Source organism: Malaclemys terrapin, chromosome 10 (assembly GCF_027887155.1).
Source record: "Malaclemys terrapin pileata isolate rMalTer1 chromosome 10, rMalTer1.hap1, whole genome shotgun sequence".
Classification (NCBI taxonomy): domain Eukaryota; kingdom Metazoa; phylum Chordata; order Testudines; family Emydidae; genus Malaclemys; species Malaclemys terrapin.
In genome coordinates, this window is record NC_071514.1 from 80726825 (window position 1) to 80754335 (window position 27511).

The 27511-nt window shown below is 62.8% G+C and overlaps 1 protein-coding gene across 4 annotated transcripts; it reads right to left on the reverse strand.

Moving 5' to 3' along the window:
• Positions 1-1047: 1047 nt before the first annotated feature.
• Positions 1048-27506, reverse strand: SREBF1 (sterol regulatory element binding transcription factor 1). 4 transcript variants are annotated; one of them, XM_054042312.1, is made up of 19 exons: positions 27127-27506; positions 13854-14282; positions 12981-13153; positions 12734-12874; positions 11611-11829; positions 11080-11194; positions 10422-10615; positions 9827-10028; positions 7964-8133; positions 7249-7510; positions 6730-6896; positions 6198-6366; positions 5605-5743; positions 5220-5329; positions 4743-4875; positions 4272-4434; positions 3352-3537; positions 3034-3145; positions 1048-2382 (listed from the first exon to the last, which is right to left on the reverse strand). In XM_054042312.1, exons 1-19 carry the CDS (start codon positions 27230-27232, stop codon positions 2159-2161), a joined length of 3414 nt encoding a protein of 1137 aa, XP_053898287.1. In that variant the 5' UTR covers positions 27233-27506; the 3' UTR covers positions 1048-2158. The 4 variants fall into 4 exon arrangements, with proteins under 4 accessions (XP_053898287.1, XP_053898288.1, XP_053898290.1 ...); XM_054042313.1 differs by having other exon boundaries at positions 5605-5713; positions 27127-27505; XM_054042315.1 differs by lacking the exon at positions 27127-27506 and adding an exon at positions 18818-18920 and having other exon boundaries at positions 5605-5713.
• Positions 27507-27511: the final 5 nt, after the last annotated feature.

Consider the following 27511-nt stretch of genomic DNA (forward strand, 5'->3'; position numbering starts at 1 on the left):
GGCCTGGGGCCCAGGGGTCCCACCAGTACCCAGCAAGGGGGCCAACCCTGAGCCACCCTACAGGACTCTGATCCTTGGGGTGGCTGAGCTGGGCCCAGCCCCTGGCCACCCTGTGCTGATGCCCTGGTCTCCCCTCTCCCCCTCACAGCCCAGCCCCAGGAGAAGTCCGTGCCTCTGCCCTCCCCATGTGCATCACAGGTGGTGCCCCTGTGACAAGCACCTCTCTCCTGCCCTTAGCAAGGGAAACTGAGGCCCAGTGAGGAGTGATACCGCGTAGGTCATGCAGCCAGGCAATAGCCCTCAGGAATAGAACCCAGGAGTCCTGGCTTGCCCAAGACCCTTTCCCAGCTGGAGGAGGGTGGGATATGACCATGGTGACTCTACTTAGAACCAGCTGGGGGCTCTGGCGACCCCACCCCTAAAGCCAAGTAGCTCCTCTAGGTCCTCCCAGGCTGTGCTCGGGGGACGCTGTGCGGAGCGAGCTACAAACCCCATCGAAGGGAGCAGGGTCAGCCTCTGTTCAGCTGAAATGTGGGAGCAGAGACGGAGTCCCCCAATTTCTGCAGCAAGAGGGGCCATATTGGCAACCAGCCCTTGGGAACTGACCCTCGCGCTGCAGCCCACCAGGCACCCAGGGGGATTGGGCCCTAGATTTCCATGGCAACATGAAAAACCCAAAAGCTCCGACGCTAGGGGAGCAGCGCTGAGTGCTTGGCCCTGAGCCAGCAGGAGCAGACCACGGGCACAGGGACTTGCTGCTGGGTCCATGCTAGTGCCTCTGCCCCGCCAGGAGAGGCCCAGGGCAGACGATCCTCGCACCCAGGCTGCGTCACCGAAGGCGGGGGGCGGGCAAGGCCTGATCCTTGTTTATTGCGGGCTCAGGGGATGAGCTGGAGGAAACACACCCCGGCTGGATCCTGCTGGGGAGAGGTGGCGATACCACTGCCACCCCCAGATGTGCCCGGCCCTGGCGAGGCTGCGCTCTGTGACCGCCCCAGGGTAGGGGGTCAGGTCCAGCGCCCCGCCCCAATCCAGCACAGGCACAACTATAAATAAGCAGCTTTAATCGTTTGTACAAAACTCTCCAACTATGAAAATAACCTTTAAAAAGGAAACGCAGGCGAAGGGGCCAAGGCAGGGCAGGGGGGCAATGCTGTGAGTCCTGGGGCATGGCCACCCCCATGGGTACCACTGCCAGGGTCCTCCACCTCAGCCCTGCCCTCTTCCCTTTCCCTGAAGCCCCCGCAGTTGATGCCCAGCACCACACTGTGCACGACCAGGGTAGGCACCGCCAGCTGCTGCGGGAGGGAGTCCGAGGCCTTCCACCGTGGGGCAGAGGCAGGGGCAGCAGCTTCGAACGCTTTGCCTGGAGGCGAGGGAGCAGGGCTGGAGCAAGGGACCAATACTGTAATACTGAGAAGGGGCCACTAGAGGTCCCCGTGCTCACCCCCAGCATAGCAGGGAGGGAGACCTGGGGCAGGGCAGGGAGGGGGGTGGGGGGCCATGCTGGAGGGTGAGGGCAGGAGAGCAGCTGGGATTCCAGGCCCTAGCACAGGGGAGGGGCTGGAAGCTCTTTGGGCCCAGCCCTCGGCACCCACGGACCGTACCAACGAAGGGCCTGGCTGTGTCTCCGAGGGCCAGCACTCAGTCGCCTGCACAGAGCCTGGGCCACGGGGCCCCCGGCACCCCACACATACTGGGGGCGTGCTTCTAGCCAAGGCCAGGCTGGACCCCTTCCACCCTGGCCAGCAACCCCGCCCCCCACCAGCCCCAGCCTCTACACTTAGCCCCCTCAGGGCACCCGTCCTTCCCTCCGCCATGACAGCATCTCTGCTCCCAGGGCAGCCCCCCATCAACAGTGTCACCACTTGGCAGCCAGCACCCCCCTGAGGTAGGGAAGTGTATTACACCCGTGGGGAAACTGAGGCACGTGTGGGTGATTTGCCCAGGGTGAGAGAAGAGAGTCGGGAATAGAACCCAGGAGTCCTAGCTCCCAGCCCCTCCCAGCAGTAATGACTAACATTCCCGCCCATTAAGCAAGGAAACACATTGGCCACGACACAGCACAGCAGCCCTGCTGGAGCAGTTACTACTGGATCAGTCCCATTAGAGCAGTGGCCTCCCCACCCCCATGGTCCATGGCTTTCCGGCCACGGCACTATCCGGTGGTGACCGTGGTGCCGCTGCCCAGTTTGATGATCATCTGCTGGCAGTCATGGAGCGTCCGTTTGTCACCCAGCTTCTCCAGGGTGCGGGCGGCCTCGGCCAGCATGCCCACGCGCTGGCCTGGAGCGGAGAGGAAGCTGGGTGGGAGGTAGCAGCAAGCCAGCAGCAGGGCCTCGGCGTGCTCCCGTGGCGTGGGGTGGCTCTCCGGCTCGCTGGCTGCAAGAGCAAACACAGGGCCCAGGTGGTTCAGCACTGGCCGCCAGCACGGACAGAGGGGCCCCAGGGGAGGGACAGGGCCGGGCAGGGGAAGGCCCAGGCCACGATCACGTGCCCGTTGCACAGAGGGGGATGCGCAAAGATGGATGGGGGGATTGGTCCTGCCCCTCGCCCCCAGGGTGCCAACAACTGCTCCAGCGCTAGCGCTGCCAGCCACACACTGGGGGTCTTGCTGATCCCTACACCCCAGGCTGGCCCCCCGCAGTCCTGTACCAAGTAGGCTGCAGAGGTAGGTTAAACTGAGCCCATCTGCTGCCACAGGCAGGGCGTGTTGGTGTCATGCCACTCGGGCACGCAGTCCTCAGCCCAGCCCACCCATGCCCTAACCTGATGGGACTTTTCCATGTCATGAGCGGCTGGGTCTCAGCCCCTCTCGTAAGGGGCGGCCATACAGCCCCACAGCTGGCACCGGTTGGCAGTCCCAGGACAGACAGGGCGATGGAGGCTGCATCCTCCTCCTAGCCCAAGGGCAGGGCCGGGCACATGTCCCAGTCCCTGCTAGCCCAGCGGAGCCCCCCCAATCTCTGGCAATCTGGGCTCCCTTCCCCCCTGCTGCTCCCACACCACCTGGGCCACAGGCTCCCCCTTCACCTTCTTTGCTGCTCTGAGCCCCTCTCCTGCGCAGGCTGCGGTCCAGCAGCTGGTGGGTCCTGGTGGGGCTGGCTCTGGCCATCAACCTGGCAGTGGCTTCGTGCAAGAACACCTGGGGAGCAGCCCACATAGACAGTCAGCCTCCGGGCAGCCCGGCGCCAGCCCAGTCCCCAGGGAGAGTCTGCACCCAGGGACTTGGACCCCATCCCCTGGCACAGTGCCAGCCATGGGGCCTCCAATCATGGTGGGGAGCATGTGCTCAGCAGACAAAGCAATCAAAGAGCTGCCCCCCCCAAGCCACGCCCCCCCGCGGCTCACCCGGCGCATGGCTGGCCGGAAGGTCTGGGCCAGGCGCCGCAGGCTGCTCAGGTCCTGCTGGAAGCCCCGCAGCTCCAGGGCCGAGGCCTGGTAGACGCAGCTTAGCTGCTGGCTGACATTCATCTGCTGCTGCCACAGGTTGGTGCGGGTCACGAGGAGCAGATCGCACAGGAGGAGCTGAACTGCCTGGGGGGAGAGAGGGGCACCAGTGAGGGGGAGGGGACACACTGTGTGACACAGACACCACCCAGGGCTGCGCCCACAGAGACGCCGCAGAGAGCAGGCGCGGGCCAGGGAGATTGGGCCTGACCCTCCCACGGCAGCACCATGGAACTGGTTGGCCCATCTGGGTCCCACCTTTCCAAGTTCCTTGGTGGCTACGGTGATGCCCCATTGACAGGCGATGGCCGGAGCGAAGGAATTACGGCTTAGGGGCGCCTCCCCGGGGTCTGCCAGGGCCGGTGCTTGGTGTTGGACAGCAGCCCTCTGCAGTGCCCAGCGGGGGCACTGCTGCCCTGGCCCCTTGCTGCAGGCTGGCGCTCGGTGCTGGAAGAAGCCCCGTCTGGGCTGCACTGCAGGGGCATTGCACACCTGTTCTCACACATGCAATGCAACTACAATGCACCACAGCTGCGGCCACTGTGCTGCGCCCCCCTGGATGGTCCTTTCCTGCATCTGGTGCGCAGGCCCCGTGGACAGCTGGATGCGTGGCCTGAGAGAGCCAGATGGTTCCGCTGCATACGGCACCATACCCTGCTTCCTGGAACCCTGCGTGCTTCGCCCCAGAGGTGGCTGCCTTTCAGTGGATGCGGTGCATGCTAGGGGAGAGTCCAGTTACACAGCTGAGAACAGTCAGTGATCAGACACAGCTGCTCACCCACCCCCCTGCCGAGGCCACAGGGAACAGCCCAGGGACTCACCTTGTCAAGGGTGCCAGTGGCGGGCAAGCTGAGACCCAGGCTGTCCCGCAGGTAGCCGCTGGCTTTCTCGCACTGGCCCAGGCTGGCCTGGCTGCCGTCCTGCTTCCCCAGCAGGGCCCGCACGGCCTTGAAGGAGTGCAGCGCGGCCCTGGGCAGGGGCTTCCTGCACGAGCGGAGGGGGAGAGGGTCATCATGGTGCCCCCCGGCAGGGGTCTCCCAGCACTGAGGGGTGGGCTGGGATAATCAACCCCTGTTCAATGCTGCCCCGTCTCTCGGCCTCACCCCCAAAGCTGGCTCCCTGAGATGGAATGGGCACCCCCTTTTGGAGATCATGTGACTGCACAGCTGATCACGACACTGTGTCACTCCCCCACCCTGAGATCCCTGGTGCATTTCTCTTGCAGAGCTCAGCCGTTCCCGTCCGATGCACCTCCCGCCCCGCTCCCCGTCCCGATCCCTGCAGACACTCACTCCGACACCTGCAGGGCCCTCGGCATGGTCTCCACCAGCGGGTATAGCCGTTCAGCTGCCTCATCGTCCCCCTGCAGCCAGTGAATCGCCACGGCGACGATGGACGCCCACCACTTGGCAACGGGGTCGCTGCCTGCGAGTGGGGGACACGGGACCGATGGCATCAGCCAGCCTATCACGGTGAGGAACAGACACTCGCCTGCCCTGGCCGCCCCCCCGCAGATGCCTTGCCCTGCACAGCACAGCACCCCCCACACCCACTTGCCCCACCTTGGATCTCCAGCCAGTCACTTTCACGCTCCCCGGGATCACTGCGCCCACCTCGGCCTGGACACCCTGGGTGCCGCGTGCTCCAGGCAGTTGCCCATGCAGAGTCCCAACCGCAGCTTTAGGCCTGCCTCTCAGCGCCAGGCCATGTGCCAGGCTCCAGGCCCCCCTCCCCTGCCCCCCGTCCGCACTGGTCAGCGATGGCCTCACCTGTGCCAGCCACCATGCCGGAGCTGATGGAGAGGGTGCAGCTGGGGGTGCCAGCGGTGTCCGAGCAGCCGTTGAGCAGCTGTAAGTACTCCAGGGCATCGGAGAACTCCCTGAGGCCGAGGGGGAGAGGAGCCGTTAAGGACGGGTGCCAGGAGAACGAACCGTCCTGGGGCCCCGCCCCCTCCCCAGGAATTAGAGGTGCTGCGGGTGGCACAAAGCCATTGGCGGGAGGGGCCACCAGGCATGACCCTCAGATGGATGCTCAGGCCACAGCCCTGCAGGACTGGGACTGAGTGGTCGCCGGCAGGGTGCTGCAGGCTGGGAGGAAGCCAGGAACTGGCAGGCTGGGTGCATCCCTGCCCTGGGCCCCACGGCTGGTACTTACCCTTCTCCATGGGCCGCTGGCGGGCTGGGCTCCGGCATGGCTACACAGCACAGGGCCTTCTCCAGCAGGTGCTCACGGAACAGCTGGGTCACCTGAGCCAGGGGGTCCACTGGGCCCCATGGGACGCGCCAAGAGAGGCCTGTTAGTTGGATGGCGGGGGGGGGATTAGGCCCTATCACCTCCCCATGCCTGGAGCATCCTGACTTGGGGGAGGAACCAGCTGAGGGGCACTGGAGCCCAAATGCTGCATCTCCAGACCCTGGAGCCCTTGCCAGGCACAGAGCTGGCACAGGGGGTCTAGGAACCACAATGTTAATAAAGGCAAGGGCAGGCTGGAGCCTGGCAGGGCGCCCAGCATCCCTAATGCCAAGGGTAGGGCAGGCAAGGCTCACTTTAGGTCGTGTGAAAGAGGCCCATTTTTCTGGAGACAAAGGCCACAGTGTCTAAGCCTCAGGGGTGAGGGGCATCGGCAGAGCTGAGTATGGGGAGTGCGGGCACAGCCCCTGTCTGCCTCCCACAGGGCAGTGCCCACCCCCAGTTTGGTGCCACGCAGAGACGGAGCTGGGCAGTGAGACGCGGGGGGGGGCGGGTACCTGGGTTGCTGGTGGAGCTGTAGATACTGTCCCTCGGGGTGCCCTTCAGAGACCAGTCTCCATCAACGAAGAAGCGGTGGCCCACAGGGTGGCAGAGCCACTGCATGGCCGGGGGCACGGTGCCGCTGTGCGACAGGGACACCTGCCGGGCACTGCACAGGAAGGGGCGCTGCCAGGGCAGAGACACGGGTCAGCCCCTCCGGCTGCATGGCCCCAGGGGCAGCCAGGCAGGATGGTGCCGTCTGGGCAGAGAGCCACGGCCAGAGCTGGCAGCCAGCTCCAGGGGCAGGTCTGAGGCAGCAGGAAGGGGCGATATCAAGCTACATGGGCCCAGTGCAGATACCGGGCTGGATAGGTTCCTGGCAGTGGGTACCAGTGGTGCTGGGGTGCCGGGCTAGACGGCTTCCCGTAGCGTCCCCTCTAGGAGAAGCCCAGTGGGTGGGACCGGGGTTGGTGTCTGCAATCTGGGAGGGCGGGGCATGGAGGAGCCCCGCCTCCCCTGAGCCAAGCCCCACCCCTGAGCCATACTCACGGCCAGGAAGTGGACGCGCCGGTGAAGGCTGGTCTTCACCCGAAGCGCTGCGGCCACATAGATTTCGGCAAGCATCGCCACGGAGATGGTGTCGCCGGCGCACTCGGCCAGGTTGACGGCACTCAGTGCCATGTTGATGCCGGAGAAACGGCCCCCGACGTGCTTCCCTGTGGGCGAGGGAATGTGGGACATCAGCCTGGCACTGAGGGGCGCTCCTGCCTTGCCAGACTCCCCACAGGGCTCAGGTCACCCACGATACAAGCGGGAGGAAGGGGGGTAGCAGGTGAACAGCTGGCACCTCTCCTCCCTGCATGGCACGGGCTGGAATAGCTGGGGGGTGGGGGGAGCTGTGGGTTGGGGCTGAGGGGGACAGGCACAGCTGAGTGAGAGTCTGGCACGGAACCTGCTCAGGGATGGGGCTACCACATATCCAGCCCCAATCCCCGCACTGGGGACCCAATCCCTCTGGCCCAACCCCCAGTAATCACAGCCCCATCAAGGCTCTCAGGTGCCCCCTACCTGTCATGTGCAGCTGGTGCAATTTGTGGTAGACCAGGGCGGCATCGCGGGCGCTCTTGCGCACGTCAGCCTTCAGCTCGCTGTCTCGCCGGAAGCCGCCCGCCCGCCCGGCCAGCCAGCGCCCCACCCAGAGGCGCTGCAGCAGGTGGCGGATGAGGTTCCACATGAGGCTGCAAGTCAGGTCGAAGTTGGAGGTGGGTAGCGGGCGGCCCAGGGCCTTCAGGGCCGTCCACAGGTGCTGGGAGGCCTGAGCAAAGTCCCCCTGGCAACGTGGAGAGGATGCAGGGTGTTAACGCACTGCCGGCGGGGTGGGGAATTCCCCTACTGAGTATCAGGCCTTTGCCGGGGCAGGACTTTTTCTGGGAAGTTGGGAGCAGGGCATGGCAAGCGGGCAGGGCCAGGGAAGAGCCGGGCCAGGCGTGCAGGGAGTGGCGGAGCTTTTCCTGGCAGGAATTGGGGGCGGGGCTGTGCCAGGCGGGCAGGGAGGGGCGGGGCTTTTCCTGGCAGGAATTGGGGGTGGGGCTGTGCCAGGCAGGCAGGGAGGGGCAGGGCTTTGGCTGTTAGGGGCTGCTGAGCACCCAGTGAGTAGGAAGGAGAAATCAAACCAGGGCCAACCTGGGGTGGATGCACAAGGCTCCGGGCTGGGACCTGCCCTGGGGCAGTGGGAGCCCGGAGCCCCCTTCCCAGGGTATAGCCAGCCGGCGCTGCTCCTTACCCGGGCCAGGTCCAGGTCCGCCTGCTTGCGGTGCCTCCAGAAGAGGACGGACGGCTCCGAGTGGGGGCGGGTGACAGGCTCACCGTAGATGAAGAGCCGGACGAAAGCTCCTAGCACGACCAGCACGTTGAGCAGCCAGAAGATCAGGGTGGGCCAGCCTGAGGCCTCGTCTGGGCACAGGGCGCAGAGAGGGATGGGGGGGCCGGCGTTAGCAGCACGTCACAGCTAGCTCCGGCCCCACCAACGGCCCAGAGTGCCCCCCATGCTACGGACTGCATCACCCAGCAGGGGTGTCACGGCCCACTGGGCCACGTGGGGCCACACCCCAAACGCAGGGCCCCCCGCCAGCACTGGCTGCTCCTCCCAGCACCCTGGACACATGACTGCACCCAGGCCCCTCTACCCTCCGGCCTGGCCCCAATCGCCCCAGCCCCCTCTACTCCCAGGCCTGGCCCCGATGCCCCAGCCATCCAGCCCCCTCAACTCCCAGGCCTGGCCCCAATCGCCCCAGCCACCCAGCCCCCTCTACCTCCAGCCCTGGCCCCGATCCCCTAGCCACCCAGCCCCCTCTACCTCCAGGCCTGGCCCCGATGGCCCCAGCCACCCAGCCCCCTCTATCTCCAGGCCTGGCCCCAATCGCCCTAGCCACCCAGCCCCCTCTACCCCCAGGCCTGGCCCCAATCGCCCCAGCCACCCAGCCCCCTCTACCTCCAGGCCTGTCCCCGATGGCCCCAGCCACCCAGCCCCCTCTACCTCCAGGCCTGTCCCCGATGGCCCCAGCCACCCAGCCCCCTCTACCTCCAGGCCTGTCCCCGATGGCCCCAGCCACCCAGCCCCCTCTACCTCCAGGCCTGTCCCCGATGGCCCCAGCCACCCAGCCCCCTCTACCTCCAGGCCTGTCCCCGATGGCCCCAGCCACCCAGCCCCCTCTACCTCCAGGCCTGTCCCCGATGGCCCCAGCCACCCAGCCCCCTCTACCTCCAGGCCTGGCCCCGATGGCCCCAGCCACCCAGCCCCCTCTACCTCCAGGCCTGGCCCCGATGGCCCCAGCCACCCAGCCCCCTCTACCTCCAGGCCTGGCCCCGATGGCCCCAGCCACCCAGCCCCCTCTACCTCCAGGCCTGGCCCCGATGGCCCCAGCCACCCAGCCCCCTCTACCTCCAGGCCTGTCCCCGATGGCCCCAGCCACCCAGCCCCCTCTACCTCCAGGCCTGGCCCCGATCGCCCCAGCCACCCAGCCCCCTCTACCTCCAGGCCTGTCCCCGATCGCCCCAGCCACCCAGCCCCCTCTACCTCCAGGCCTGTCCCCGATGGCCCCAGCCACCCAGCCCTCTCTACCTCCAGGCCTGTCCCCGATGGCCCCAGCCACCCAGCCCTCTCTACCTCCAGGCCTGGCCCCGATGGCCCCAGCCACCCAGCCCACTCTACCTCCAGGCCTGTCCCCGATGGCCCCAGCCACCCAGCCCCCTCTACCTCCAGGCCTGGCCCCGATGGCCCCAGCCACCCAGCCCCCTCTACCTCCAGGCCTGGCCCCGATGGCCCCAGCCACCCAGCCCCCTCTACCTCCAGGCCTGTCCCCGATGGCCCCAGCCACCCAGCCCCCTCTACCTCCAGGCCTGGCCCCGATGGCCCCAGCCACCCAGCCCCTTCTACCTCCAGGCCTGTCCCCGATCGCCCCAGCCACCCAGCCCCCTCTACCTCCAGGCCTGTCCCCGATCACCCCAGCTATCCAGCCCCCTCTACCTCCAGGCCTGGCCCCCATTGCCCCAGCCACCTGGCCTGGGGGTTCTGGCCCTGATTGCCACTCTCTAGCACTAAATCCCCCGGCCAAGCATCTGGCTCCGTGCTGCTCCCAGCACTTACCTATGGAATCCGGCTGGCCCATTATGCTCCTGCCAGGGCCAGGGGAGGCCCCGCTCTCTGGGGCGCCCTCGGGGCTGGTGCCCCGCAGCAGGGAGGCCAGGGGGTTGAAGGAGAGGCAGAGGAAGACGAAGGCGCAGAGGGCCATGCGCGAGCGATCCAGCATACCCAGGCTGCCGGTGGACAGCTGCTGCTCCTTCTTCCCCTGAAAGCCAAGCACAGAGGTGGGCGTGAGGCCTTGCTACAGGCGCTGGGTCTGCTCCGGCTGAGCTCGAGGGGCGGTACCCACAGAGCGCGCCAGGGCGCGAAGGTGAACGGCACCAGCTATGCCTGGGGGGCTGGGAGCCAGTCTGCGCTGCACAGATCCGTCACCCCCTCCCCCTGGGCAAACCAAGCTGGGCCTGCCCCAAACGCCCTGGCACCCGACAGGAACCTGCACGTCTGCCGGCTGGGTAACGGGCCAGGCCCAGGGACCGTCTCTAAGCAGCGTGGCTAGGGCTCGCCCTGGGTCAGGTGTTTGACCTGCCAGCCCCTGGCTCCAGGCGGGGGTCCCGCCAGAGCCGTCTCCTGCCCAGCCCAGCGCCCCCTGTCACGGGACCTTGGTCTCCTCGAACAGCGGGCTGTCGGGCTCCGAGTCGCTGCTGCTGCCGCTCAGCGAGAGGGGGCTGCTGTGGGAGGGGGAGCCCACATCCGAGGGCGGGGGCGTCAGCATGTCCATCATCTCTGGCTTGATCTCCTCCATGGGCACGTCTGTCTTCCCGCCGCACGTGGCCACCAGGTCCTTCAGGGACTCTGAAAGCAGAGGGGGCGTGAGGAGAGGCTGCCGCTTACAGCTCCCCCCCGGCAGCTGAACCAGCCCCATGGCTTCGGAGAGCTTGTGCCACCCTGCAATGGGCTGGGGCTGCTGGGGCATTCATCGCCCTGGGCTGGGCAGTGCCCCACAGCACCCCCCCATTGCCCCTCTGCCTGGCCTGCCCCACAGCACCCCCCATTGCCCCTCTCCCCTACAGTGCCACCACACATCATCTCCCCCCCCGCCCAGCCCTCATGCAGTCCCCCCTCCCCCCTGCTGCTGCCCCCCAATCCCAACCCACAGCCCCCATGACCTGCTACTGTAGTCCTGGGCCTCTGCTGGGGCCAGGCTGAGACCCTCCAAACTCACTTCACTGGTGGCATAACCTGGGTTCAACTCCCAAATCCCTCAACTCCCAAACCCTCCCCCCGCCCTCCAGCCAGGAGAGCCACCCCGCACTCACTGTTCTTCTGGGCGGCCATCTTGAGGGCCACGTTCTCCTGCTTCAGCTTCTGGTTGCTCTGCCGCAGGAAGCGGATGTAGTCGATCGCCTTCCTCAGAATGGCCGACTTGTTCATCTGCCCGAGAGAGGGACACAGGCGCTCAGGCACAGCTGCCCCCCCATCGCCGGACACAGCCAACCCCGGGGAGAGTGGCCCCCGGCAATGCTGCCCTCCCCCCCACCCCCGTGCTAACCGCTGTTGGGTGCTGTCCCTGCGGACTGGGCGGCAGAGTTCAACCCACCGGCCATGCCTGTGTCATGGTGGCACCAGGATGCGACATGGCCGCCAGACCCAGGCAGCGCAGGGACGGGCAGGAGCCCCTTCAGCCCCCGCCCAACCCTACCCCCAGCCAGCTCTGCTGATGCCCCTCATTCCCGGCCTGCAGCACCTCCCAGCCCCCAGCAGCTGGAGGGAGGGGGGAACCACAGCGCTTGCGTCTTGGGACAGACACCCCCACCCTGCTGCGACAGGCCCCACCGCTGCCCGGGTACCTTGGCCTCCGAGCCCACCACCAGGTCCTTCAGCTCCATGATCCTGTCGTTGATGGAGGAGCGGTAGCGCTTCTCGATGGCGTTGTGTGCTGTGCGCTTCTCGCCTTTGTTCTGCACCAAGGCCGACTTCCCGCTGGCCGCCAGCCGGTTAATGGGCAGCTTGTCAGCATCCATCATCAGCGGCACCGTGGCCAGGATGGTGCCTCCGCTCACCAGGGTCTGCGAGAGAGCAGGGCGTTGGGGCCGGCCAGAGCCAGGAGTATGCCCACCCTGCCAGGGTGGGGGGAGAAAAGAGCCCATCCACCTACCCCAGGCAGCTCCCCCGACAGCTCTGCCAGGACCCCTCGCTCCTGACACAGCAGCCCCCTGCCCTGCTGTTCCAGCCCTGGGCTCCACCCCCCCACACCAGCTCTGCTGCTGCTCCCAATCCCAACCCACAGCCCCCTCCTGACATTCCCACCCGTGAACCGCTCTGGGGCTGACATTCGACCGGGCCCAGCTCCATTTTAGTTTTGAGAGGTGGAACTTGCTGAGACCCACTGAGCTCGTCCCCTTTGGGCCAGAACCCGAGCTCTGCTCTCTAGCTGCAATTGGCCGATGCCTTGACCCCGCTCCCAGATATTATCTATGGCTTTAACTGGCTGAGCCCCTGCTGGTCTCCAGGGAAGGTCCCCACCTCTGGCGGGGGGGATGTGCCATGAGCCATGCCCCGCGACAGAGCTGCTGGCAGTCCCAGGCCCTGCCTGCTGCACCAAGGGAGGATATGGAGGGTAAAATATATATATATATAGATATGGAGATATACCTATCGCACAGAACTGAAAGGTCAGTGAGTCCAGCCCCCTGCCTTCACTAGCAGGACCAAGTACTGATTTTGCCCCAGATCCTTAAGTGGCCCCCTCAAGAATTGAACTCACAATCACAAAGTTTAACAGGCCAATGCTCAAACCACTGAGCTATCCCTCCCCCCAGCCAGGGAGTCAGGAGCCCTGGGTCTGTTCCCAGCTCCCCGCTGACTGGCTCTGACCCCAGGCCTGAGGCCAAGCGGCAGATCCAGCCTGGGGGTGGAGACGTGGGCTTGTGGGGGAGACTCACACACAGGGACCCCCGAGGGTTCACCTACCGGGACCTGCAGCGGCGCAGACTGGACGGCCGCCGTGGTGGCCAGCGTCGTGTGGCTGGAGGTCTTTGCCCCAGAGACATCCGTCTTCACAGCTGTCAGGAACAGGGACTCGGCCTTGATGAAGTGGGGCTGCAGCAGGACCTGTAGGGTGGGCAGAGGGTTAGCGTGGGAGCTCCACACACCCAGCTCGGGGGGCAGGAGTGCCTGGATCTCCCGCTACCTGTCCACGCTCCTGGCCCCAGCTTACCGGGACTTGTTGGATCTGGGAGGAGACAGCTTGGGAGGTGCCGGTGCTGGCTGCGGCCAGCAGCTGCTGGGGCGAGATGTTCTGGACATGAGCCTGAATGGTGACGGGCTGGATCTGCGGAGAGGACTGAGGGAGGCTGGCCGGGGACTGGGCAGCCCCTGCGGGATGCAACGCTGAGGGCAAGAAGGAGAGCGAGTTAGATGCAGCGTGGAGCCTGCTCCTCACACTCCAGGGGCCCTGCCCGCCCACGATCCTGCGTCAGCCAGGCAGACCAAGGGCCCAGCTCCTCTCCTCTCCTCACTCGGGATGCTCCAGAGACTGTCAATCACCCATCACGCCCCACTCTGCCAGGGGACCAGCCAGAGTTGATCACACCCTTGAAAACAGCCCACGCCTCCCACCCATTTTGCCCTTTCCCCAGTGAACAGACCCCCCCACAGGGATATCTCCCTCAGGGCCTCATTACTGGTGCTCAGCTTGCACTCTTCCCACCGGCTGCCCTGGCAGCAGCAGAGGTGACAATATTATAGGTCCTATATAAACACTGTCTCCCACTTCTTTTTTTCCCAAAACAAAAACCCCCCACTGCTCAGTGAGATTTGGTTTTTAAATTCATGTTTTTAAAGACCCAAAAGGATATTCCCACCCAGGGTAGAAAAAAACTGAGGCCAAAAGATTAGGTCTAAATTACTTGACAGCGTCCCTTTAAATGAACCCCTTACAGTATTAGCTATGGGGGACATCGCATCATCTACTGGAGCTGATCCCACTCCCGTGCTGCCCCATAGACTACAGCCCTTTCAGGGCCAGTTCGGAGTCCCACGGGAGACCCAGCCCCATCTCAAGGGGCCCTCCCCCCATCCCGAGCCTCACCGGTGAAGCCGTGCTGACCCTGGTAGCCCAGTAAGTGCTGTGGGGTGAACTGGCCTTGGGAAGCCGGGACGAAGCTCTGGGCTGTCGTCAACCCCTGCTGTGGCTGGGGCAGAGGCCGGGGCTGGCTGGCAGACAGTGCCATGGGCTCCTCCTTGATATCCGACGCCGGCAGAGACACCGTCAGGCCTGGCCCGGCCCTCAGCTGGGGCTGCGGTGAGAAGCTCTGCAGCGGTGGAGGCACCTGGTACATGCTGACGGGAGCGGAGGGGGGCGCCTGGCTGGGCCCCAGGTAGCCGTCGAGAGAGCTGGGTGTGGACGGCAGCCCCACAGGCGTGTTGGCCTCTGGCATCGGGGTGGCAGGTGCGCCGAACGGAGTGTCAAACAAGCCCGGGAACTCATTGTCCTGGGTGTTGATCAGTTGGAGCATGTCTGGAAAACACCCCAAGCCAGCCCAGCAGTGAGAGGGATCCCACGTACCACAGAGATCTACGTCCCCCCGAATACAGGGCTTGCTGTCTGGCAGGGAGGGGATCCACACACCCTGCGAGGTGAGGGCTGCCCACATTGCAACCAGACCCAGCTCGGTTATTAGATTGCCCGCAGGGTAGATGCTGGTGGTGGATAAAACAGCCCTGGGAACCCGGCGTCCCTGTATCCCCAGCCAGGCCAGCTCCCCCATGCTGCCCCACCAGCTGACCTAACTCCAAGGCCTACTGCACCTGGGCCTCGCCACTGAATCTGGTGTTTGCGCCAGCCGTGGGTTTTGTCACGTGGGCACCTTTAGGAACTGGGCTGAACCCCCGAAACTCATCTCAGCGGGGGGAGGAGGAGGAGGGGGCTGGACTGAAGCAACAACTGGGGCCAAAGGCCGAGTCTTACTGCGCACGCTCAGCATTCCCGTTTGCACCTTCCTCTGGCTATCGCATGTACCAGCAGGGGCACGTCCACCCTCCCGCCCAGGGGTTGCCCACACTCGCCCCTAGATCATGTCGTGCTGCCAGCAGGGCAAGCAGGTTGCTCCGTGATGGGCAGAGCAGGGCATGCTGGGACACACAGCCCATGGGTCACCTCTCCGTATTCAATGGCTGCAGGCTGCCTTTGGCCTCCGGCACCTTTGCTTTAAAGCTCCCTCCGTCCCAGCCTGCCCCACGGGGTCCCAGCCGCCAGCGTTCAGGGACGGCATGCGGGGGAGAAGGCTCCTCAAGCACCTCCTAATGGGTGGCTGCAGGGCCAGCTGCCAAAGTCCCCATCATCAACTGCCCCCAGCTGCAGCATCAGTGCCACGTACAGGACCGCGCGGGGGGGACGGGGTGGGGGGATTCCGAGGGGGTAGAACGGCAGCCCAGCCCAGCAGGCTGGACCGAAAGCCTTCAGCCCCCCTGGGCCCAGCCCAGCCCAGCCCACCCGAGCCCTTTACAAACAACCCACGCACAGCACGCCGGCCCAGGGGAGTCGGGTACCGTCCTTGGCATGTCAGCTGTGGGTGTGATAACCGCATCTGCCAGCAGGGGGAGCCTGAAGACCAGCCACCAAGGGGACACTCTCAGGGATACAGGCAAGAAGTGGGAGACACAGGGAGGTGCAATGGGGAGGATCCAAAATCTCACCCCTCCTCTTACAGCTGCTCCATGCCCGGCTGGACCCCAGAGAGCCCGATCCTGCAGCCCTATCTCACATGGGCTGCTGCCCTGACTTCCCAGGGGACTACTCACACGAGCAAAGGGGCTGGGCCCGGATTCTATCCCATCACAGCCTGCAGGGGAACTGACAGGGGACCCTGAGGCTGAATGGCAAGAAAACAATAAACAGGAGGAGGGAGAGGTCCTGGGCTGTTGACAAGCCCCGCAAGGGAGGGGCAAACCCCCCCCCCCCAGCATGGGCTGGAGCAGAGGCTGCAGGGTCCAGTCCTGCGCTGGCTGTAGATGGGGAAGGGTTATTATTGTTTTCCATATTACGGTAGCACAGAGGGTCAATAAAGGCCCACTGGCTTAGGGGCTATCCGTACCCGCAACGAGAGACAGAGCCCTGCTGTCCAGCCCCACAGAGTTTACAAACCAACAACGGGAAGGGGAAAAGCAGGATTATCGTCCTGGCCCCGTTGTACGGGGGGGGAAACCGAGGCGCGGAGCAAGTCAGTGCCTAGCCCAAGGAGTCTACGGCAAAGCAGGGAATGGAACCTGGGTCTCTCGTGTCCCAGCCCAGCAGTCGTCACCCTCCTCCCCCTGTGGATCGATGCGTCCTGTTACTTACAGCCCCGTCTGGGCTTTGCTTCAGGCTCCCAGAGGCTTTTTTGACCAACTGTACTAAAAAACCCAACCCCCGCCTCACTCCTTTCCCCCTCCACATGGCTGCTCAGTGCCCTGGGGTGGACTTCTCTGGTGTCAATTCAGCTGTGATCCAATGTCCCGATGACACCAACACTGCAGCAAAGCACCTGGGGGCCAGGCCCAACCTGGAGACAGAGCGGGGGAGCTGCAGGCGGTTGGGGGGGGCAGAATCTGGGGCTGAGCCATGTCAATCCTGTACCCCCAGAAAGGAAACAAACAGCCCAGGCACGGCGCTGAGCAGATGTCTCCAGTCAGCTGGGCCCATCCCATTATTTATTGCTGTCTCCTGCAGGCTGCCCTCGTTCTCCCTGCGTCCGGGTTTCTGCAGGGGGAGTGCGGGGCAGGGACCAGGATCGGGGCCCACAGCATGAACTCGTGACCTGCAGTGTGAAAGGGCCTGCAACCCTCCTGTCTAACTAAGGAGGGGACAGGGCCCCCAGTCGGGTAAATGCAGCCCTCGGTGCTCACACTCATTTGCCGTGGCAGTGTTTCCCACGGGCCAACATTGCAGTTGGGGGGGAGGGGGGATGGCTACTCCATCACCACGCCCAGCCATCAGGTGAGAAAGGGCCAGAATCCACAGGGACGCTATTCTAGCCTCTGGCAGGTGTGCAGGAAACGCACGCTCTCAACATCCAGGGTGAACCTGCGTTCGAGTGCTAGTCTTCCACCAGACGCAGGGAGCTGCCCTTCCCTCCTCACCTAGACAAGGCTGCCACACGGGCCTGGGGCTGCAGGAGGCAGAGTCGAAGCTGTTGCTTGAAACCAGACGCGCATCTGTTCACCTTGGACGACTCCACTCCCACGCAGCAGTAGCTGCTGGGTTTTTTCACCGCGCTTTACAAGTGCGGCACGGGGAGATGGCCCCCGGTCACGCGCGGAGCCAGTGGCCTCTCTCGATCGGAACCCAGCCTTCCGACGGCCCAGGCTTTGCCGCAATTAGCACCAGCCATTAATAACACTGTGCACTGCCCCGGCGCCTTCTCTGCCGGCTCTTACCAAACTGATCCTTCCAGCTCAGCCACCAGGTAGCTCGGTCTCACTGTCCTCACCATGTGCCTGGGGAAACTGAGGCACGGAGTGGTTGGTGTCTGAGGCGAAGACTCCAAAGCTGACTAGGAGAGTTAGATTCATCGCCCTGCTCATTGGATGGGGAGTCCTGATTTTAACTCCCCTCGTCAGCTTCGAAAATCTCAGCCTACGTTTTCAGCACTGAGTTTGGGAGCTCGCCCTGGGCCACGTGGGGCCTGATTTTCAGAGCTGCTCTAACCCTAGTTGAAGTTAATGGGTGCTGTGGTTGCTTAGCACCTGGGGAAACCAGGCCCCGGGGTCCTAAGCTGGGCTCCCAACATTGGAGACACCAGAACGAGGCTGAAAATGTTGGCTGAGGTGACTTGCCTAAGTTCATGCACCATGTCAGCAAAAGCCAGAAGTCCTGGGTCCCAGGCCCCTGTTCCGACCCATCCCTACGTTAGCTTCCCCCATCCCGCCGCCTGAGAACACTGCTCACATCTCCCTGCCACACAAAAAGGCCACAGGTGCAGGCCAGATCTGTAACACTATGGCAGAGCCTAGCACCGCTGGGGTAACTCCTGTCCCTGCTGTGATCACACCTGTACGGCGCTGGGCAGAGCCTCAGTGCAGGTAATAAACGGCTGCACTCTGGTCTGTATATCTGCACAGAGTAGCATTATGCAATTATAACACAATACACAGCACGCACCGCTAGGAAGCACATGGTAGGGGTTATGGACTATCTGAGATCACAGTGTGATTAGATACTTATAACGCAATCTCTCTCTCTCTCTCACACACACACACTATGGAGCATGCAGTCGGTCTATTTCCAATGTGGCCTTCACCATGGTTTCGTGGCATAATTCAGAGGTCTTGCATGGAGCATTTCCAGGTGGTCACCGAAGAGCTGGCGGGTAACAGCCCCCACTCCACCCTTCCACAAACACGGTTATTCCGCTTTATAGGGACGCTGTAAATGTCCTTTTCCAAACGGAGCGAAAAGGGGGAGCTCGGGAAGCAGGTGTGAGGGCAGTGGGGACATGGATTGGGGGGTGATGGAAGGAAAGTGACAAACTCAGGCAAAATACAAACGCCTGCAGCCCAGGAAAGTCCCTGAGGGAGTGGATCCCGCAGGAGACAAGCTGTCACCTGTTATAGGGGAGTAGTTCCTCACCTCTCCCACCACTCACTCACCCCACGCTCCCCAGACTCAGCCTCCCTCCCCTCAATGCAGCTTTCAAAGGGAGGGGGCCAGGCACTGCTGTGACTCCAGTCCAACGGTGCTGGAGTTCTGCCGGGACGGCTGAGCTCAGCGAGCGCTGCAGGCCAACCATGGGTTGAACCCCAGGAAAGGGGGTGCCCAGCTCTCCGGTTGACCCAGGCTCCTGACCTGACAGCGCAGCATTCAGTGGAACCAAGCAGGAGAGATTTCAGCCTCCCCCCGCACTGCAAACAGAGGTGACCTTAGCCCGCTGCGGGGGGTGGGGGGGACACTCGCCCACATGCCCCACCTCAGTCTCCCCACAAGACGGGTGCACATCTGTCGGGGGGGAAGCAGACTGCACATCTGGAAGCCCAAATGCACCGAATAAGCAGTGCTTGTGCAGGGGGGGGAGATACCTTCGAAAGTGCACTCCATCCCAGCCGTGGCCCAGGGACAGGCCAGGTGCCCGCGGAGCCCACGAGCCCAGATCAGCCCGGCCGGCCAGAGGGAGAAGGATGGCAGAGTCTGGGTAGTGGGGCCGTGTGTGGTTATTTCAAACCCGGGTGCCTCCCGCCCGCCCTGTCCCGCCTCCCCAGCCGTCGGGGAAGGAGCGCGGGTGGAATTGTGAATCACGGCTCTTGCATGAGGTGATCCCTCTCCGCCAATCGGCGCCCGCCTGCCCGGCCTCACTATCCGGCCCTGCCAACCGCCCCCAGACAGCCTGGGCCTCCCCGCGCAGCCTCCAAGGTGAATGGCGCTGGGTTACTCCAGGCCGTTTGCCTTAACCCCGGCGCTGCCAGCCGGGGTTACTCTCGGTCATTCACAGTTAACCCCTTGGGAGCCAGGCACTTTTGAAGGACGCTGCCCTGCAGTGCCTTGTTTCTCTCCTTCCATCTGACACAGCTGCATCCCCCACCCCTTAGCGAGGGAGGATCCCAACCCTGGCCTCTGGTCTTGCAGCTCGGGGATCAGACAGTGGGGCAAAGCGGACGGCAGGCCCTGCCCGCTCGGGACAAAGGCGTTTGACCCCAGGCCTTTCAAGCCAACGCCAACCATCAGGGCTAGAGCTGGGTGCCGCATCTCCGTGCAGGGCAAGGGGACACGTGGCCCCATCTGTTTCCCAACCAGGCTCCAGGCAGAGCCGCCCTCCCATGCCACACCGGGTAAGCAGGGAGGTTTGTGGAACCTGACCGAGCCCGGGAAACGCAGCAGAGCTGGAGCCCAGCGGTGCGGCCGGGGGACTGGCATAAAATCAGCAGAGACAAGTCACCCAGTAAGAGTCTAAAAACCTGGGGCCAGGCCCCCGACGCTGACCGGACCGAGTCTGTGTTTGGTTACACTGGGGTGGGGGGAAAAGGGGGGAATAGCACAACTAAATCCATTCGAAAACAGGGCAGATGTACCAGTTCCTCCATCCCCACCCTGCCAAGCTGCAGAATCCAGGGCCTGCCTCTCAGCCCTGCTCACCCTGGTGCCAGCGTGCACAGCCCGCTGGGCTGCTGGCACCATTGGCAATGCTACAGCTCTGCGCCCTGAGCGCCAAGGCAGCAGGGCAGATTGCTAGACCCGCCAGAACCAAGGCCCTCAGCTATCTGTGCCCAAAATGGTCCCATCTGGCCTTGAAAACAAGTTGAGGATCTATTCTGGAGCCAGCCCCTGGCCCCCAGACACACTAGTGACCTGCTTGAGGAATGGGCACCATGCACATATTTGTACAGCACCTAGCGCCAGGGGTCCCGGGCACTGAAATAACACAGATAATAAATAACAAAAACGCGGCCATGTAACCTCTCTGTCCCCATCCACTCCTCCCACTTCTACCATCAGCACCTTTCACGCCAGGACCGCGCAGCAGGGACACAGTGAGCACCCACCAATTCCAGCCCCCCTCGCACGAATAAACCCACAGGAGTGAAAGCAAACTCGAGCTGCCCCCTCCTCTGGAACTGGCGCTGCCCTGGTGCTTTGAGACTCCCGAGGGCCCCCCCCCCCCAAAGTCTAGTGGCATCTAGAGACTTGTGACGGCTTGGGAGTGCAGGAGAACCGCTCAGCAGAATGGAAGGGGCGTGCCAGCTCGGAGAGTCCCAGGCCAGGGCCCGTGGAGCTCTTCCTGGGAGTCTGCAGCCCGCTGGGCTGGCCTGTCACATGGGGCCGGCCCCTTCTGCTCATTCCCAGCTGCTGAACAGCATTAGAAGCAGGTACAGCGGTATCCCACGCTTCCCTGATGTGCTTGTCCAAGTCAGCAATCACCGCTGTAGCCATAGGGATGTCATGGGGTGTGGCCAGGAGATGGTGCCTGGGAACGGAGGGGCCACGAGACAGGCCCTCCATTAAGGTGCGAGCCGCGCTACGGAAGAATTGGAGGATCCCTGGATGGGAGCCACGTGCCGGGGCCTGAGCAGGATTGTTTAGCAGGCCGGGACTCGGAGCAGATCAGGGGCAACTGGACGCAGCTTCTCCCTTGGAGCTCCAGTGCCACGCCCTGCAAACTCCCAGGTCGGCAAGAAAGCTGCAGCCTCCCGATTTAAGTGGCTTCACGAGGGTTACACTCAGCCCTCTGCTCCAGATGTGAGGAGGCGGCGCTGCCCTAGGGTGACCATACCTCCTGTTTTGGCCGGGACAGTCCCTTTTTTAAGCCCTGTCCCGACTTTTTTGGCAAAAGAGGGCATTTGTCCCGTTCGTTTGCTCTTGCTGACTGATCAGGTTGGCAAGAGCAAACAGAACAAATGCTCACTTCTGTCAAAAAAGTGGGGTGAGGTGTGGGGGGCGAGCGGAGATGCCAGCCCTGTGCAGGGGGGTAGTTGGGCTGCGGGGGGGAGGAAGGGTTCCAGTGCATGGGGAGCAGGCCTGGTTCCAGCAACAGCCTCAAGTGGGGGGCACGCAGGGTTCGAGTGACCAGTGACAGTCTGGGCGGGGGGGCTCCTTGGGGGAGCAGCTGGGGCCAGCCCATCGTGGCGGGGGCGGGGGGGGTCTGGGTTAGTGGCTGGAGCCAGCCCCATGGATGGAGGGGTCTTGGGCCAGCCCCACGCAGTGTCCCGTTTTCACTTGAGGAAATATGGTCGCCCTAAGCTCTCCACACAGCAGCCAGGGCACTATAGAGCACATCTGACTGGGCAGGGGAGCCTAGGCTGGGTGTGTGTGGGGGGGTGGGCTGGGGGGGGGGAATGGCTAACTCCACAGCAGAGAAATTCTTTATTGTCGCATCAGAGCAAGGAAAACACAACCCAGAGGATGCCGATACCGAATAGGTGAAACCAAAGGCCCCACGGAGGAACCAAAGGCCATAGGGAATGACACTGGCCCAAAGGGGCAAGTCCATGCGATGCTAGAGGGTCAGATAAAACCTGCTTGTTCTGCGGGGTTCCCTCGTACTCGGATAGCTCTGTCCCTTCTCTGCTGAGCTCCCTGGCCTGAGCCACCCATCTCCGACTGCCTGTGCGCTCCCGGAATAGTTGGCTCATGACCCCCTCCTCTTGCAACAGGTAACCAGGACCCAGGAGAAATGCAGCCGGACTCCTCCGAAGATACCCACAATGCCTCATTTCTGCCCACCAAATACCACACTGCTCTGTCCAGCATCCCAGTGTGGGAGCTCAGTGCTGGGCTGTGAGGATGAGGGCGTGGATGGCAAAATGGCCTAGTTCAGACACCTTAGCTCTTCCCCACCCTTTTATCCTCATTCTCCCTTGTCTTCCGTCCCCCCCTTGGGAACATGTGTCATCCCAGCCAGCCGCGGAATGGGAGCATGTGAAATGGGATAGTCTTACACTGCCAAAGCACTGTGCATCCAACAAGCTATTTATTACCAGGAATGGCATTCTCCCTAGCATCGCCAAAATGCAGCCACCTCTGGAGCACAGCACGGCAGCTACTAATCGCGCACAGCAACACTGGAATAGCCGTTTAGGACAGGGAGTAAGGGGCACTGCAGCTAACTAAACACAGAAGAGGGGAGGAACATCTGCATCAAAACTGAAGCCCCGCCAGGAATTTAGCCACACTGTGCTCCTGGAGATAACAGCAACAGCTGTGCAGCATTTCCGAAACAGAGCGCGCCCTTTGCCCTGGGACAAAGTCCACGTCTGAATTGCAGTTGACCGGAAGTTACCTTCTGACTTCCCTGGGCAGCAGGAGGGCACGTGTGCTTTTCAGAGACTGTTGTCAATCTCTCGTCTAAAATAGCTCTGGGCATCGTGCCTGCCTTGGTGAATGCTGGGATGTCAGCTTGACACAAGGGGAGAGTGAGTCTGCTCCACCAGTCACACCCCCAGGGCAAAGAGCAGATGCAGCCCCCTGCAAGGTTCACAGGTGCCAGGCTGGGGTTCACTGTCTCTGAGCCAGCTCCCAATTCTTCGCTGCGTCGGAAGAGGCTGCCGATGCACCCATCCTTCCCCTGGGAGCGAGGTTACCGCCTGATTTCCACGGATGCTGAGTGTCCGTGTCTCTTATGGCCGTCAAGCGGAGCACCGGGGGCTCAGCACCTTTGAAAATCAGGCCCTGAGTGCTTTTCCCTGTGCAGGTCTTGGGGGGGTTGCAAAGGTGAGTGGGAGTGACTAGCCCACGGTCCCACAGAGGCAGCGGCAGTCAAGCTGAGCTCCTGACCCTACAATGCAATGCTGCTCAAGTCCTTGCAAAAGTCAGCCCGCTCCTCTACCGTTCTGTCCCCAAGTCCTGACGTTGGGTTGCTGGCAAGAGCCCTTGCCTGCTCCAGCCTCCCCGGCTCACATCCGGGGCTCTCCACACCCTCAGCAGGGCTCCCCCTAACTCCAGTGGGGCCTATTTGCTGGTACCGTACCCAGCCCACGGCCGCAGCAGCCAACCCCTCAGGATTACTCATTGCTTGGAGAAACCACGCCAGGCCACCTCAGAGCAAGCAAAGCTTGCAGGCGAGCGCAGCTCCTATCGCCACCGGCAGAAACAACCCGTCCCAGTCTCTGAGCGGCTCTGCCAGATCTGGGGGAGAACCCCCAAGGCGGGCTGGCTGGTGAGGAGACTCACGGAGGCAACTGGCATCGCAGAGCACAACGCTGCAGGATGGTGATGTCAGATGTGCTGCCAGCAACTTCCACGGGGCAGGGAGGGGCAGAAAGAAACAACAGTCTTAAGGGACTGAGGCGGGGGTGTGCACAGCAGGGGGCTCTCCTAAGGAAGATGCCGGAGCGGATCATGGGAGAAGGGATCCTCATGGGAGCTGCCCAGGCAGGACGGGTGGCATCTCGGCAGGGTTCGCTGTACTTACAAATGCCACCCAAGCGACTTGTCTCGGCCCTAGTCAGCCTGCTAGCTCCGTGGGCGGGGGCTGTCTTTCACTGCATGTCCATGCAGTGCCCAGAACAACAGGGCCCCTTGAATGCACAAAATCAGTGGGGTCAGGCTTGTGCTGGGCATACATGACTCACACATGAGCTAATACAAAAGTGCCCGTTTCATACGTGACAAGGCGTGCACAGGGCCTCGGGGGGGGGGGGGCGGAGGGAGAAGGGACCCACTGAGCAGCCCCTGCCTTTCCCCAGCTTTGGGGGAGGGGACGGGGAAATCTTCTGATGTTTGGAATGTTGGAGGTCACCTGCCTGAGCCTACACCACGGAGCGAGAGCTTTGCCGTACACTTCAACGGGAGCAGGAGCAGGGCCCCAGGGGTGACCTATTCACAGTGCTCAGGGAAACCTCTCAAGCACCCCTTTCAAAAAAGGTCAGCGCAGTGACCTCAGCCAGAGCCCCCATTGACTCAGCGAGTGGGTCAGGGTCTGCCCAGGTCAGCAGCTTGCAGGATCAGGGCCATATTGGAAGTACACCTGGTCCACCTTTAGCAGAAGGGCACATGCCCCAAACCTCTGACTATATGGCAGGGAATGGGGGAGCAGGCGGTCCTTTGAGTGGTTAATGAAGGCAGGTTTTACTGTCTAATGGAATGCAATTAGCTGGAGGTGGGTTTGAACCATGAATTCCAGATCCAAAGCGCCTTCTGCTCTGGCTCTCCTCAGCTCTCAGCTCCATGGATGTGCAATACATAGCGCATGTAACAGAACTGCCTTTTACTAATCTTCTGCTCAAGGACAGCCAATGTAAAAAGCCAGCCCGATTGCATCATTAAGCTGTGAAATTAACCCCCCAGAAGGCCGATGATGGTAGGAGTTAATATTGTCAGAGCAATCTTAAAACTTTGCCACGTTAGCCACACCCCCCCCATGTTCTTTCCCATGTTAAATGTAACCCTTAATGTATTGCTCTTTGTTATTCCTTCACAGACTATAAACTACCAGCCAGGCAACACGGCAGAAGGCTTAGCTCTAGGCAATCCTCCACTTGAGTGACCGATCGCACAAACTTCAGATTGCATTTAACTGTCACTTTTCCATCAATTTTAAAGCCCAGAAGGATCATTGCGATCATCTAGCCTGACCTCCAGCACAACGCAGGCCGGACAATTCCACGCTGAGATTCCTGCATCAAGCCCGTTAAACTTGTGGTTGAATTAGAGCGAGTCTTTTGGAAAGACATCCGCTCTGGAGCTAAAAGGTGAAGCCCTGGCCGCATTGAAATTGATGGAAAAGTTCCAACAGAGGCAGAATTTCACCCACAGATGCCAAGTGACAGAGAGGCAACCACTTCCCTTGGCCAATGGTCAGTTACCCTCATCGTTAAAAACATGGCCCTTATCTCCACTTTGGATTAGTCCAGCGTCTTCCAGCCATTGATCTCCTCCTGCCTTCGACTGCTTGATTAAAGCGCCCTCTTGGCAGGTTATTTTCCAATTTGTTTGCTTTTAATTTGCTGAGGCAGAAAAAGAAATCGCCTTCCACCACTTACAAATTCAGCTGACAAGTCCAACAGCCGCATGCATGCCTTTCTCCACAGCTAGCTGCCCTAAGCACTCACAAACTCCAGTGGCTTTGCCACGGGTGCCCTTCTGAGCCACAAAATGCACCCTCTGACTAGCTAGACATGCAGCACCCGCTGGAACTGAATCAGGTGCTTCAGATCACTCACAAAACCAGAATGTGCCGCCGCTCCTGGACTGACGAACGTCGGAAGGGATGGGTTGAGCGTGCAGAAGCACACAAATGTCATCTCTGTTAAACCACGCTCACTTAGGCCCTAATCCAACGTCACCGGAAAGCCTCCCATTGACCCGACTGGGCTTTAGATCCGGCCCTTCCACCCACCCACGATTACTTTGGGGGTTCTCCCCCCCCCCAAAATGTGCCCCCTCATCCCCACTGTCCCTGAACGCAAAAAATGGCATGAGATAAAGTCTAATCTAGGCACAGTCCCGGCCTGGAGAGCCGCAGCTCACCAGGCGAACGTTCCGGTGAGTGCCTAGCACGAGGGGCTCTTGCATCTAGCAAGATGGGTTTCTTGGGCTCTCCCGAAATAAACAAGACCCATACGGACGCAGGCTCTGACGGAGACCCTTGGGCAGCCTGAACCACAGCAGAGGTCTCCTAAGGTTTCACTACAGCCCGGAGAAAAGAACGAGGAGTCCTTGTGGCACTGTAGAGACTAACAAATTTATTTGAGCATAAACTTTCGGGGGCTACAGCCTTTCGGGGGACCCATCAGGGTTCGCAAAGGAGCGCTTTGCGGGGCGAACCGGTGACGCCGCATTTCCAACCCACTGCGCCACGCTCCGCCAGGCGCCTTTATCCTGCCCCAAGCATCCCGGGCAAAGGGGCCAGTGACCAAACGTCCCGCTCGAGGCCCAACCACCCACCTGGGTTCCCCACGGCCAGGGGAAGACGCCGGTTTGGGGGGGCTGCCCATTGCACTGTGCCCCTGTGCTCCAGCGACCCCCGCGGGGCTGGGGGGCTCTCTGGGAAGCCCGCGGGCACTGCGCAGAGCGGGCAGCGGGTGCATCACGCACGCAGAGAGGGTCAGGAGCAGGGCTGCACCCCGGCTAGGGATGCCCGGCCTGGGGGCACGGCCCACGCCCCCCCGCCGCCTGCAGGCCGCCCGCGCGCTCGCGGCTGAACTCTCCTCGGCAAGAGGGAAATGACTGCGAGTAACCCTCCCGCTGACGTCAGGGCCCCCGGGGAGCAAAGGGGCGGGGCTTGGGGCAACAACTCAGCCCAGCAGCGGGCGCGGAGCCGGAGCCGCCCGAGGAGCGTCCCCACCCCCCGGGGCCGGCCTGGGTTTATTATTAGCGGGCCTGGCTTCCGAGCCCCCCGAGCGGGCACCCCACTTGCAGCCGGCAGCCTGGGGGGCGGGAGAGGGGCAGGGGACAGCAGCAGGCTCCTGAAAGCAAAATCGATCGGGGGGGGGGGGGTAATTACATGGGGAGCCCCCAGCGCGATCGGAAATCACAGACCCCCCCCATCCATGCACCAAGCCCCCCACCCCACCGAGGGAGAAGAGAGCCCCCGAAAGGCGGTGCCCGCCTGCGGATCGCTGCCCGTCTCGCGTACACACGTGTGCGATCCCGGAGCTTAGAAACACGGGGCTAGAAGGGGCCAAGCTGCAAGGAGGGGAGGGGAGGGGGGGGGCAAAGAAACCCTCCCACCCCCACCATGAAGGGTCAAAAGCACTGAAATAAAGCCCAGCCCTCCCTGCCTAAGCCGGACGCCTGGGTTCACAGGCGCCTGCAGCCCCCGCATCCCCACCCCCAGCTCCTCCCTGCCCCCAGACCCTTGGGTCAGGACCCAGCTGTTCATTGCCCCAGGCGCTGCCCTCCCCCCCCCCCGGCCATGCCCGCTCCTCGGCCCCAGCTCTGCCCGGCCGCTACCCACCGTCGATGTCGCTCAGCAGGGCAGTGGTGATCTCGCTGGATTCCTGGAGAGTCAAGGAAGGGTCCAGGTTGTCCAGGGAAGTGTCATCAAAACAGAGGCTGGTCATTGTCGGCTCTGCAGGGTAGTGTCCCCCCCTGGCTGGGGGGGGTCACTTTGGCGGGTGCTGCTGGGCTCTGGGGGCTTCCCCCCCTTTTTTTCCTGCTAACAAATCCTTCCCCCGGAGAAGGCCATGGAAACAAGCAACTCAGCAGCAAACACGCGCAGCCCAACTTATGGGCAGCGGCCGTAGCCTGCCCGCGGCCCCCACCTCCATGGCTGGGGCTGGGGAGGGGGGAAAAAAAGTTGCTCAATTGAACTGTGCTCAAACCTGCTACTGGCGAGGGTA